Genomic DNA, 14,562 nt, shown 5'->3' on the forward strand with positions numbered 1-14,562 from the left:
TGTCTCCCTTCAGTCAAGAAAAATGGAATATATATAATTTCAACAGGTAACTAACCATTAACTAATCCTCAAAACAATGGAAGGAGGTAAAGTGTGTACTTCTGCTATAACAACAGAAATACTTATTTTGACTACTCTTTAAAGTTTTTAGGTTCTATCAACTAATCTGGAAAAAGAAGCGTGGTTTCTCAAATGACGGAACATTAACTTGAATGTTTCACTTTTTCTCTTCATATGCTTTTTAAATTTGGGGGTCTACATGAAATTTTCCCCTATTAACTTTTGAAAATGTTTCATAAATTACTATGGAAGCATGGAAAATTAAACTCATGGCATCTGCTTAAGAAATTTTTATATATAAATTCTTCAAAAGTTAATGATGAGGTTAAAAAATTTAAGAAAAACCAGGGCAAGTATACAATGAAAGGAAAAATTTGCTTCATATGGCGTGATCTCAGTATGTATTGGGGAAGGCAAATTCTGCCAGACTTTCATTGAAATTGCTTTAACAGGCTTCTTCATGCTAATAAATACCACTTAGTGAACTGCCCAGTGTGGACTGCACACTTCACAGAGCATTTCTCTTAATTCTTCCCTCTACCACATCAGGTAGGTATTTGCCTTTGAGGTGAAAGAATTCATAAAAGTCACACGGAAGTAGCCATGGTAGAATACAAAGACAGGTCCTTTCAAGTAATGTCCATGATCTTCCCAGTTCACTCCATTTTCCCATAGTTTCAACCCTAATCACACTAACAAATGCTTTTCCATAATGGAAATAATAATGAGTGTGATAAGACTAAATTCTCTCTCACAAGAATTCACTTCCTCATAGATGTGGGAAAAAACATTTTTTCTTAGCCTGTATTTTCCCTCAAGTTTTAAGGGTCAGATTATAATTTCCTCAAAGCTCCCCCAGGCTTCCACCAGAAAGTAAAGCACAACACACACACATCCGCATCCACACACACCCCCACACACACACCCGACAACAACAGAAATAAGCCTACTATCTCAGACAAGATTCCATTGTTCTCCTGCCCTAGTCTACATTATCTCTCAGGACCACAGGTTCAGTCCTTCTCAACCTAAGAAAATACAGGCTGTACTGTTGACTGTGCATTGGAGCAGAGCTGTCTCTTCAGCTCCAAATGCTCTCTCTTTAAGACTCATTACCGACATCAGTATTTTGTCAATTTGATCAAGTTAACCAATCAATCTTTAAAGCACTTTTAGTTACTAAAGTATGGAATGAATTTTACAACCAAGAATTTCTCCATTGACTCAGTTTAGAGTGACTACTGTAACATCTTTAACATATCCTTCATCATTTACTTGCCTCCCTCCTCAATTTCCTTACAATAATGGACCATCTCATACGTGAGTAGCTGGTGTTTCAGTATTGGAGATGCATGAGTAGACACATCACACATCCACGCTCACATTGTCAGAAAGCAATGTAACGTGAAGCAAACACAGTTAATCCTTGAACAAGGTGGGTGTTAGGGGCACTGACCCTCCTCACAGTCAAAAGTCTACAAATAATTAAAAATCAGCTCCCCTTATCCATATCATCATTCATAGAGTCAACCAATCACAGATTGGTACTAGTACTGAGTAATGAGTATCTAGTATTGAAAAAAATCCAAGTATAACGAATCTGTACAGTTCTCCACATCGTTATTGAAGGGTAAACTGTGTATCCGTCAAGGGAGGCTCTGTCGCTAACTCTGAGATCATATCATAGTGGCAAAACAATCAGTAAATTCAGAAAAGCCTGTGTTGCAATCCTGATTGAACTCAGGGTCTTAGCTTAAACTAGAGATGCAAATAAAGCACTGAGCAGAGCATACACAGTATTATTACCATCATCAACCCAGGCAGCAACACAGGCTGGGCCATTTTTCCCAGCTGTGCCATTGTTTGCTGATTAGCAATTAGGACTAGTCACTATCTCCCCCCTTCCCTTTTGTAACAGCTTTGAGATATAATTTACATACTTCCAATCCATTCTTTTAAAGTGTCAGATTCAGCTGGTTTTTAGTATATTCAGAGTTGAGTGACCATTACCATTATTTATTTCCAGAACATCATCATGATCCCCAAAGAATGCCATACCCATTAGCAGGAACTCCCTAATACTCTCTTCCCCAGCTCCTGGCAACAACGAATTTATTATCAGTGTCTATGGATTTGCCTATTCCGTACATTATATATAAGTGGAATGATGCTGTATATGGCTTTTCTGTCAGACTTTTTTCACTTAGCATAATATTTCAAGGTTCATCCATGTTTTAGCATGCATCAGTACTTCATCTCTTTTTATGGCTGAACAACGTCCATTGTACGGATATATCACATTGTGTTGATCCATTCACAAGGTGATGGACATCTGGGTTGTTTTCACTTTGGGGTTATTATGAAAAATGCTGCTATGAACATTCATGGTGCTGTTGCTGCTAAATCACTTCAGTCGTGTCCGACTCTGTGACCCCACAGACGGCAGCCCACCAGGCTCCCCCATCACTGGGATTCTCCAGGCAAGAATTCTGGAGTGGGTTGCCATTTCCTCCTCCAATGCATGAAAGTAAAAGTGAAGGTGAAGTTGCTCAGTCGTATCTGACTCGTAGCAATCCTATGGACTGCAGCCTCCCAGGCTCCTCCATCCATGGGATTTTCCAGGCAAGAGTACTGAAGTGGGGTGCCACTGCCTTCTCACATGAACATTCATACATAAGCATTTTTGTGTATAAATAAATGCTTTCTCTCCTCTTGGATATCTAGCTAGGAGTAGAACAACGGAGTCATATGGTAACTCTGATGAGATGGTTGGATGGCATCACCGACTCAATGGACATGAGTTTGAGCAAACTCTGAGAGATGGTGAGGGACAGAGAAACCTGGCATGCTGCAGTCCACGGGGTCGCAAAGAGTCAGACACAACTTAGCAACTGAACAACAACAACAATAGTAACTTTATATTTAACCATTTGAGGAAATGCCAGAATATCTTCCAAAGCACCTGTACTATTTTACACTATTACAGGCAGTGTGTGAGGGTTCCAAGTGTTCTGCATTCTTACCAACACTTGTTATTACCTGTCTCTCAGACTAAAGACATTGCAGTGTGTGAAGTGTATTGCATGTGATTTTGATCTCCATTTCCCTGATGGTTACTGGTGTTCACCATCTTTCAACGTATTAGTTGGCCACCTGTACAGTGCTTTTGGAGAAATGTCTCTTTGATGCTTTGTCTATATTTAAACTGGGGTTTTTATCTTTTTATTCTTGAGCTGTAAGATTTCCTGGTATATTCTAGGTACATGTCTCTTCTAAACTGTATGATATGCATATATTTTCTCCTAATTGATGAGCTCTCTTTTCATTTTATTGATGGTGACCCTGAAAGCATAAAAAGTCAATCTAGATGAAGTCAAATTTATCTATTGTGCTTTAGGTGTCATATCTAAGAATCCATTGCCTACTCCAAGGTTATAAAATTTTACTCCTGGAGCTATGTAGGTTTAGCTCTTATACTTATATCCATAATCCATTTTGAGTTAATTTTTGTTTATGATGTGAGGTAGAGGTCCAAATTCATTCTTTTGCATTTGGATAACCAGTTGTCCCCATGCTATTGCTGAGGACGCTATTTCTTCCTCTACCAAATTATCTTTGCATTCCTCTCTCGTAAGTCCACATTCAGAGCTTTTCACTCCTTATAGGTATACATCACTATGAGCTTGTCAGTTTCCCAGTTATCAGGTGTTTAATTACTCTACTTGAACCTGCACATCTTTGAATCCAATCTATGAATCTATCCTATATTTACTTTATTTCATCTTGGCCAATCACTTACACTGAAAAGCACTTATCAAGTACCTACTACATACCAGGCAGAACTCTAGATTCTCAGATAATCCCAATGAGGCACCAAGATTCTTGGGGATGATTACAAAATGTATTGTGTTTCATGACAGAGATGCGGAGAAAGTACCAAAGATGCTGAAAAAATAAAACAAAACAACCATCTCTGTGTTGGAGGTTCTAAAAGGGTCACGATGAGGAGGGGCATTTGAATAGAAGAATGACTGAACTGTCAGACAAAGGAGGGGTCTTGAGTTCTCGAAGAAGAAAGAAATAGTGGGCACAAAAGTATGTGGTTGAGAAAAGGCCAGGGGACAGAAGTTTAAGGTGGTAGCAATATGGGACAACAGGTAAAGGCGATTCTCAAAAGGAGGGCAGTGTTGAATATGAAGAATTCATAAACCAAAGAGCTTTAATTTTACTTCTATGCAATGTACATCCAACTCTAGATCTGAATAAGGAAGCCACATGTAATTGAGGAAAAGGACTGTGGGGTTAAGAAGTAAAATTGTATTGGACAGTGACAGACTAGTATTGGGCATTCTTATGTATGTCTAGCCAGGAAGGGGATTTTTTTTTTCTTCTTTTTTTTAAGTGATGCCTTCTCCTCACAACTGAATAACAAAAAGACATTCTGCTTCTTGACAAGTCGAAGATGTTTTACACTTGGCTCCAACCCTCTTCATTTCTTTGAAGTCTGTATATGGTCAGCCTTAAAGAAGATGTTGCACATCTTTGTGCTTCAAGCTCTCAATTTTCTTCACTAAAATAATTTCTTTTACTTAGACACTTCACTGTCCAATATTATTAACATTATAATGCTTACCACTGAGTATCACTTAACTCTGGGCCCATCTTCTGATCAGAAAGCCCAATCTAAATGAAACTGAACACATGCCTTACAGGCTGTTTCTTGCACTTTTTTTCCTTTTTTTGGGAATATTTCCATCAACTTTATTTTAAATTTTTATTTTATATTGGAGTATTCTTGCTCTTTTTCAATTCAGAATCCAAATTATTCAATTTTTACTATTCTTCCGGTATGTCTGAGCACACACTGCCATAATTCTGAATTGAGAAAGTGTCTCACTATACTTCCATCATCAGTTTTATGAAAGTAAGTTTATAGCTCTGCTTTTCCTCTTTCTGCTTACATTTTCTATCAAAGTTTTTCAGAATCAGAAATACACCATGGTCTAAAATTCTCTATTTTCCTTAGGAAACCTAATAAATGTTTGGCAGTTAGTAAAATCACAGCAACACCACTAGCAAGAAAAAGCATATTACAGCTTCCCTCCACTAGAATTTTTAACTGGTATTCCTTAAATGGGCCTTTAGCATAAAAGGAGGTGTTATTTCAACCATCACAATGGTGAGAACTGTACTCTGTTTCACAGGAATGAAACACGTCCTCAAAATAAATGAGTGGGAGACATAATAGAATTCTACATTCCTTGTTCTTTTCTGTTAATTGACTGGTGATGTGAATGTGATCCATCACCCTGGGTCCTGGTGCAAGGGCCTGCTCTGCACCCTTTCCTCCTTTCAGTGATCCTTATTTACTAAGACTTGTGTAAAGCAATTCATTTACTTGCAACAGGGCAAAGACAGGCCAATATTCTGCCTACTCAAAAAAAAAAAAAAAAAAAGATGTCAAATTGTCTTGTATAAAAAAAGTAGGGATGGAAAAAATGAAATTATAGTGGTAAACTATGGCTTAGAGAGTGAAGAAAAGGGTGAATTTTTACATCAGAGAAAGATAAATCTTTGATTCCTGCCTGAACTTCAGCAATTTTCCTATGTAGCTGCCAATTTTTTCACCCTAGCAAAATCATTAAAACTGAAAATTACAGATTTTTGATCCACTTTAAAAGCACACAGAGAAAGAAAAAATCTGGAAGACTATAATCCAAAAAATGTTAACATAAAGATTATTGTCTTCTGTGGGTGGTAAACTTATAAATATTTTTTTATATGCTTCTCTGTTTTTTCAGAGTTTTTGCCAATGAATATAGGATGCCTTTATAATCAGAATAAAAAAAAAAAAGCAAACAAAGGTAAAAAGCAGAGAGAAGACTTGGTTAGTTAGGTATTCGGGGGAGGAAGTAGTGCAGAGAGGAGTTCATATTGTCCTAGGAGAGAGGACAAAACTCAACTATACCCAGATGTCTGTGTTCCAGGCAGCCTGACGACCTTAAACCTTATCCAGGTATAGAGCTATAACTTTAGCTTTTTTAAAAAATCCTTCCAACATACCACTGAAATTGCCACTTCTCTTTAGCTACTGTTCTTTTTTAACTTAAATAATCCAATTTCAGAGAAATTTAAGTACAAACAGCCAAGTTCTCACATTATATTCATAATTCACCAAGTTGTGCCACATTACAGAGAAATTAGGACACCAGAGCAGAGCACAGACTCTGTTGAAGTTAACTATGTCTCCTTTAATATTTTTGCTAATTAAATCTACACTTCCCCCACAACTAGCAAATCATGGTACAGTGGAAGTAAGTCTCAAAGACAGTAGACTTTATGAAGAAACCACCATCAGATGGTCGAGGGTGAAACCCACCTCCATGGAAGGAGGCCTCCTAACCCTACTGTGTTTGCCTCCAACTGACTTTCTGGCAAGTCAAGCGGCAAGAATCAAGAAGGGCCCTGTGTTGCCCAAGTGCACACACACAAAAATAAAAAGCGAAAACAAACAAAAACAAAAACATCCCACAACTCTAGCATTATCCTAACTAAATTAACCCTGGGATGAGTTATTGAAGCCATATATTCTTTTGAAGTGACAGGGCCAACAGTGAGTACATAAGTCTATAAATGGTTTACCTGTGAAATATAACCTGGAGGCACATGGATGGGAGGAATGGATCCATTGGGTGACATCATGGGAACTTCAGCAGGTCCTAAAAGAGGGAGGAGTAAGATATTAACAGCTGAAGAAATATCCATTATTCAAAACAATCAATGGTATGTTTAAATATTATCAAAACTGAAGAGAATTACTTTGACTATTTTCTCTTCAATAATTGGTATCTCGTGCCTTAGATCTGAAATGGATGAAAAGGAATTCTCCAGTTGCATAAGGCAAGGGGCTGGGAAGGAGGGAAACCACTATGAATATCTTTATAAAGATTTAATGATTCCCAAAGCCTCGAATTCCATAAACTAAAGCTGTGCAGGTAAGAGTATTCTAACAAAGTGGGGCAAAAAATGTCCTTTTTTGCCTTTAAAAGAATGTACTATTAACACAAGCTTAAGCAAGCAAATTTTTAAATGAGTTTACCTCTTCTGCTTTAAAAAAAGCTTTGGGTTTAAAATTTTTATTTTGATTATTGTTTTCAGTAAGCTACTGTAACACGCCATTAATCTGACATAGAAGAAACCTTTAAAATACTCCAAACCCACTGAATTTGACATATCTCTGATAAGGAAGGGGGTAAAAATAGACCATGTTTAAAACTAGGCACTACTACTACTAGGAATACTCATACAAAATTCACCTGGATTATTTCAGAGTAAAGTATTCAATTAACAAAAGGTTAGTTTTCAAAATATTAAATTCAACAAATGTCAATGGCATGTCTAAGGCAAACAATGAAAGGCAAGGCGATCATCAATTACCTAAGACATAGTTTGAGTTAAATATTTAATTACAAGGAAACTAACTGTCATAACATCAAAATCAATTTCTGACACCCTTCCAAAGATTCTGTGACTAAATAGTTTCCCTGGAAGAGTATGACCTCAGGTTACAGGCTTTCAGTTTGATAGGTGGCTCCCCTATTTAGCAACCCACATCCCAAATGTCAATCCAAAGCCGTGTTTCGAGTTTGAGATGTGACTTCCTGGCTCCAAGTGCCCTGTATTGTTTATTTGCTTTCTCCTAATGTGTGTTGTGCCGCTGGCAATGAAAATTGCCCTGCTGTAAAAAAAAAAAAAAAAAAACAAAGAAAAATACAACGCTTTTCTTGGCAAAAGAAGACAGACCCTGCCACCCAGTGCTGTATTTATATGTAAGCACAATGCACCTTTCACCTCACAGTACAATCCACTGTTAGAACTACTTCTCATGAAAAGTGTGGAGGTACAGGGATGTCGGGGTGCCCATCGAAAGGTCTGCACATATAGGAAAAATACAAAGAAAAAGGGCAGAAAAGATTCCAATATTCATGTAACATTCCATATGACTAGAGTCATTGCAACTTCATGTACAACGTGCCAAATTATCTATCTGATAATCTAAATACGTACAAAATAGCACAGCAGTCTCTTACACTGTAACACACTGGTAATCAGTTAAAGCAAAGGATGACAATGGCATAAGAAAGGATAATGCCATGATCCCAAGGTATTTTTAAGTATGACTCAAACTAATACATTCACCTATCACTGAAGGCACTTTCCAAATTCATCCTTCTTATCAGTTTTAGCATTTTTGCCATAGCCATTAAGACATTTAGGTATTTACTATATATTTTAACTTTAATTGATTCACTTAAAAAATCATAAACAACTATTTTACCCTTAGCCTGAGTACTATCCTTGAAATCCAAGGGTCAATGAACTCAGATCTATAAGCAGGCATTACAAGCACACCCTCTGTCTAGTTTCATTTACCAGCTCACTATTCACACTGGTTTTGTAACCTTGAACAATTCACTTAGCCTCTCTGAGCTTCACTTATTAAGTGGTTAGTGGCTCAGTCGTGTCCAACTCTTTGTGACCCCATGGACTGTAGTCCACCAGCCTTCTCTGTCCATGAAATTCTCCAGGCAAGAATAGAGGAATGGGTTGCCATTTCTTTCTGTAGGGGAACTTCCCGACCCAGGAATTGAACCCTAGTCTCCTGCATTATATGTAGATTCTTTACCATCTGAGCCACCACAATTCCTACCCCACAGGACTGGGTTTAAAGATTAAACCCTAAAGGAGATCAGTCCTGGGTGTTCATTGGAAGGACAGATGTTGAAGCTGAAACTCCAATACTTTGGCCACCTGATGCAAAGAGCTGACTCATTTGAAAGGACCCTGATGCTGGGAAAGACTGAAGACAGGAGGAGAAGGGGACGACAGAGGATGAGATGGTTGGATGGCATCACCGATTCAATGGACATGGGTTTGGGGGCACTCCGGGAGTTGGTGATGGACAGGGAGGCCTGGAATGCTGTGGTTCATGGGGTAGCAAAGAGTCGGACATGACTGAGCGACTGAACTGAACTGACTGAATTCATGCAAAAGCACTTAGGGCAGTGCATGGCACAATAATCACTCATCAAAATGTTAGCAATCTTTACAATTTCTTCTTTTATTTACAGCTTTTTGTTTTCTCCTGTTCTTTCATTACATTTTAAGCACTTTTTTTTTTCAGGTACATGTACCTGCAACACACAAAATCAACATGCATATACTCTGTACGACACTGACTTAACGGCAAAAACTTCCTCATCAGATAAATATCAATAGTTGACAGTATGAAGTGTGAACAGAAATGCTACCACCTCAATAAAGTACTACTTTTTAATCACCAAACTGTATACCAGACAGTCTCTTAACCCCTTCCTGGCCTTGATTTCAAATGTAGCCAAATGACTTTACCATGCTTGTTCCCCCTTTCCTCTTGCCACTGTCATCAAAACCCTTTCAAAAAGCATTGTGAAACATACAGTAATGGTTTCTGAAACTCAGCTCAGCCTTGGAACCTTAAGATTTCACTCCTTTCTGACATAAACCATTGCACCCTCGGGCATTCAGGAGTTTAACAGTGAGCAAAATAAAACCCCTTTTCACAGTGGTGTTGTGAGAAAAGTCACTGTCTTCCTAGATATTTATCTGCCAATCAGAGAGTTTAAGTGCTTCTGCTCAACTGTTTGTGTTTGAGAACCTCCTTATACTATTATAATTCTTCCCTAATTAAAACACAAACTTCTCTTCCTAAACTTTTAGAATTACTAGATACCTTTTGATTTTTTAATTGGTGATCTCAGGACATAAGATTTAAAGGATATAGCTATGAGAATACAGTGGAAAATGGTTCTCTTCTTATTCAAACCACCAACACAGGATATGGGAGGCAAGGAAAAAAGCCACACAGTCTCCCCCAACAAACTTCCTCTTTGACTATGTTGGGAAATGAAAAAAAAAAAATTTTTAATCACTTAAGATAGCTCGAACCCTCTTTATTTAAACATTCTTGGTACATAAAGGTAGGTCTACACAAGTATACATACATGTAGATGAAATAATTTGAATCCAAGGATACACCTCCAAAATACTGATTTTTTTTTTTTTTTAGAAACTAATTAAGATGCTCACCTAGAGACCACATGAACTCTTCCACAGACAGATAAAAGATGTCACATGTACAGTTTCTAGAACTGGAATTAGAATGTTAGCTAAAAGTCAAGTGATTCCAAAAAAAATGCCTTGGGAAATTTGATCAATTTCAGCTTTTAGGCTGTGACTTCAAGAGTCAAGACCTGCCTTCCCCACCCCCGTCTCAGCTTTTTTCATTGAACAAGATGTGACACGCAAATAAACTATGACCCATTTATAGTCATTAAAAATTTTAACTGCAATATTCATGTACATGGTCTGACATCTTAAAAGTCTGTTAGCATTTGTTAGTGAATTGATTTTTCATTTACTTATAACAAACTGTGAACAAGAAAGGCTGGAGAATGGCTTAATTATTCAACCAATAGTAATTCATGCAATGATCCTACAACTCTATTCTCATATCAAAGAGACTGAAGGGAAGTCCAGCAATGGTGTATTTTTAGGGCCACACATAGCTCATGGAGCTATGCCCCCACCAAGGCTGTAAGCCCATTCTACTTCACTTCATGTTTCTTCCCTGCTACTGGTGATCCCACACAGCTTCCTCATGGAGATACCCCTGGCTCTGATACTATTAATATATTCAGAATATTCACCTGTCCTGAGAGAAGAGTTAAATAGATTGACTCTTGACTGGAGGAGGATGTGCAAATGAGGTTCAGACACCTAGAAGTGGTGGAAAATGGGAATCCAGGGTATCAATTATCATTAAACCAGTCTCAGAAATAGACCAGCTATAAATAATTAATTATACTACAATTTTGCCATTTTGAAAATGTGTTGTATTTTTATGAGCTGAATATTCACCAATAGGTAAACAACTTGTGAATAAATCGAATGTTATTACGGTATTTGTATATAAATTGGTACCTTTGTGTCCAAATAGCTAGTTTCAACAATAGCCATTAGTAGCACTAGATTACATTCTTAGCTTATTAACTTAAATATTATCTTTTTCAAAAAGAATGAAAGAGGGAAAAAGGATGTAAGAGGACTGAGGGCACAACATAGCAAGATAAAGGAAAACTAATGAGAAAAATAAAACAAGGGCAAAACAGGGATCTGATGAAATTCAATAAGCCCTATTTAAAACAAAAACAAAAGCCTCCAGATCTTTCCAAATAGCCAAAAGACAATTCCTGCTGGCTGAAGTAGTCATAAGGATAAGACCACAGCTAGTAGGTAACCAGATAATTATGGTAAAAGCAATTACCAAGACAAACAACCTAAATAAAAGTACACTTGCACTGTTTGCCATGCATGGGTCTAAGACTAAATACAAACTGTGAGGTCTTCTGGTGAATCTTGTGATTGTCTAAAAATGAATCTCCAGTTATTTATGGTGATTTGAGACATGCAGACAAGTTAACAGATTATGCAGGCACTTTGGGGACATTGTTGTTGTTATTTAAGTTATTCAACACTAATTAGTCCCATAAGAGGACTAAAAGGAATACAAAGATAAAACACTGGTCCTAACCTAAGCTTAAACTCTAGTGCAGTGGTTCTTAAACTTTAGTACACATCAAAATCATCCAGAGGGTTTCTGAAAATCCAGATGACTAAATTCCACTTTCTGTGGTTTCAGAATCAGAAGATATGGGGTGGATCCTAAGAGTTAGACTTTCTAACAAGTTCTCAAGTTGGTTAGAAGACAATGAGCATACAGAGCAAACATCACACTCAATGGTTAAAAAACTAAAGCTTTCACCCTGACATCAAGAACAAGAGAAGGATGCCCACCTTCACACCACTATCAACATTGTAACTAGAAGTCCTAGCTAGAACAACTGGGAGAAAAAGAGAAAGCATCCAAACTGGAAAGGAAGAAGTAAAACCATGTTCGCAGATGACATTATCCTATATATAGAAAATCCCAAAGATTCCACAGACAAAACACTATTAGATTTTTAAAAAGAGTTCAATAAATTTACAGGGTACAAGAGCAACACACAAGTCAATTATGTTTCTATGCACCAGAAATGAATGATCTGAAAAGGAAATTAAGAACATCTTCCTATTTACAGGAATATCCAAAAGAATAAAATACCTAAGAATAAATTTAAACAAGGAGGTGAAAGCCTTCTGCACCTATATTACAAAACACTGCTGAAAGAAAGTAAAGACGACCTAAAGAAGTGGAATCCAAAAACACCTAAACAAAGACATGGAATAGAAGACAGTATTACTAAGGTGGCATCACTGTTCAAAGTGATTGACAAAGTCAATCCCTTCTCCAGAGGATCTTCCCCATCCAGGGATCTCCAGCACTGCAGGCAGATTCTTTACCAGCTGTGAGCCACAAGGGAAGCCCAAGAATACTAGAGTGGGTAGTCTATCCCTTCTCCAAGGGATCATCCCAATCCAGGAATCAAACCAGGGTCTCAAGAATTGTAGACAGATTCTTTACCAGCTGAGCTACCAGGGAAGCCAAGTCAATGTAATCTCTATCAAAATTCCAAGTCTTTTTGGCAGTTTACATTAATATGAAACTGCAAGAGGCTTCAAACAGACTAAAAGAATCAACTTGGACTCCTACCTGATACCATATACAAAAGTTAGATCTAAATATAAAAGCTAAAACCATAAACCCTTAGAAGAAAACATGGCTATATTTTCATAATGTTACATTTGGCAATGGATTCTTAGACGCAACACCAAAATTACAAGCAACACAAGAAAAAAGAATAAAGGGGAATTCATAACAACTAACAACCTCATGCAGAGGACGTTAATAACAAAGTGAGAAAACAGCCTGTAAGACAGGCTTACATACTTACAAATTCTGTGTCTAATAAGGAACTAGTAACCCAAACATAGAAATAACTCTCACAACTCAACAAAAAGACAACCCATTTTTAAAATGGGTAAAGGGCTTAAACAGTCATTTTACCAAAGAAGACACAGAGCCAACAAATATGAGAAGATGCTCACCACCTCATTAGTCATTAGGGAAACAAAACCACAATGAGGCACCACTTCAAACTCCTCTAACAGCTATTCTCAGAAAAATGGAAAATAAGTGTTGGTATGGATGTGGACTGGAATTCACAATTGCACTCATCTCACACGCTAGTAAAGTCATGCTCAAAAGTCTCCAAGCCAGGCTTCAGCAATATGTGAACCATGAACTCCCAGATGTTCAAGCAGGTTTTAGAAAAGGCAGAGGCACCAGAGATCAAATTGCCAACATCCGCTGGATCATGGAGAAAGCAAGAGAGTTCCAGAAAAACATCTATTTCTGCTTCATTGACTATGCCAAAGCCTTTGACTGTGTCGATCACAATAAACTGTGGAAAATTCTGAAAGAGATGGAATATCACGCCACCTGACCTGCCTCTTGAGAAACCTGTATGCAGGTCAGGAAGCAACAGTCAGAACTGGACATGGAACAACAGACTGGTTCCAAATAGGAAAAGGAGTACATCAAGGCTGTATACTGTCACCCTGCTTATTTAACTTATATGCAGAGTACATCATGAGGAACGCTGGGCTGGAAGAAGCACAAGCTGGAATCAAGATTAACACGAGAAATATCAATAACCTCAGATATGCAGATGACACCACCCTTATGGCAATAAAGTGAAGAGGAACTAAAAAGTCTCTTGATGAAAGTGAAAGAGGAGAGTGAAAAGGTTGGCTTGAAGCTCAACATTCAGAAAACAAAGATCATGGCATCTGGTCCCATCACTTCATGGGAAATAGATGGAGAAACAGTGGAAACAGTGTCAGACTTTATTTTTTTGGGCTCCAAAATCACTGCAGATGCTAATTGCAGCCATGAAATTAAAAGACGCTTACTCCTTGGAAGGAAAGTTATGACCAACCTTGATAGTATATTAAAAAGCAGAGACATTACTTTGCCAACAAAGGTCCGTCTAGTCAAGGCTATGGTTTTTCCAGTGGTCATGTATGGATGTGAGAGTTGGACTGTGAAGAAAGCTGATCACCGAAGAATTGATACTTTTGAACTGTGGTGTTGGAGAAGACTCTTGAGAGTCCCTTGTACTGCAAGGAGATCCAACCAGTCCATTCTAAAGGAGATCAATCCTGGGTGTTCATTGGAAGGACTGATGCTAAAGCTGAAACTGCAATACTTTGGCCACCTCATGCGACGGGTTGGCTCACTGGAAAAGACTCTGATGCTGGGAAAGGTTGGGGGCGGGAGGAGAAGGGGACGACAGAGAATGAGATGGCTGGATGGCATCACCGACTCTGTGGACATGAGTTTGAGTGAACTCCGGGAGTTGGTGATGGACAGGAAGGCCAGGCGTGCTGTGATTCATGGGGTCGCGGAGAGTCGGACACGACTGAGCGACTGAACTGAACTGATGGATGTGGAAGAGGGTG

The 14,562-nt window shown here is 38.1% G+C and overlaps 1 protein-coding gene across 4 annotated transcripts in view; it reads right to left on the reverse strand.

The window, feature by feature from the left end:
• FNDC3B (fibronectin type III domain containing 3B) overlaps positions 1-14,562 on the reverse strand; it is a 376,057-nt gene that overhangs the window by 169,267 nt on the left and 192,228 nt on the right. For all 4 annotated transcript variants that reach the window (XM_088839060.1, XM_088839069.1, XM_088839078.1 and 1 more), the window contains exon 4: positions 6,703-6,779. In XM_088839060.1, the coding sequence (XP_088695186.1) occupies positions 6,703-6,779 (77 nt within the window). The remainder of the gene's footprint in view (positions 1-6,702; positions 6,780-14,562) is intronic.

The sequence above is a fragment of the Moschus berezovskii genome, chromosome 1 (genome assembly GCF_049115385.1).
Source record: "Moschus berezovskii isolate FMDL1 chromosome 1, NW_MosBer_1.0, whole genome shotgun sequence".
Lineage (NCBI taxonomy): Eukaryota > Metazoa > Chordata > Mammalia > Artiodactyla > Moschidae > Moschus > Moschus berezovskii.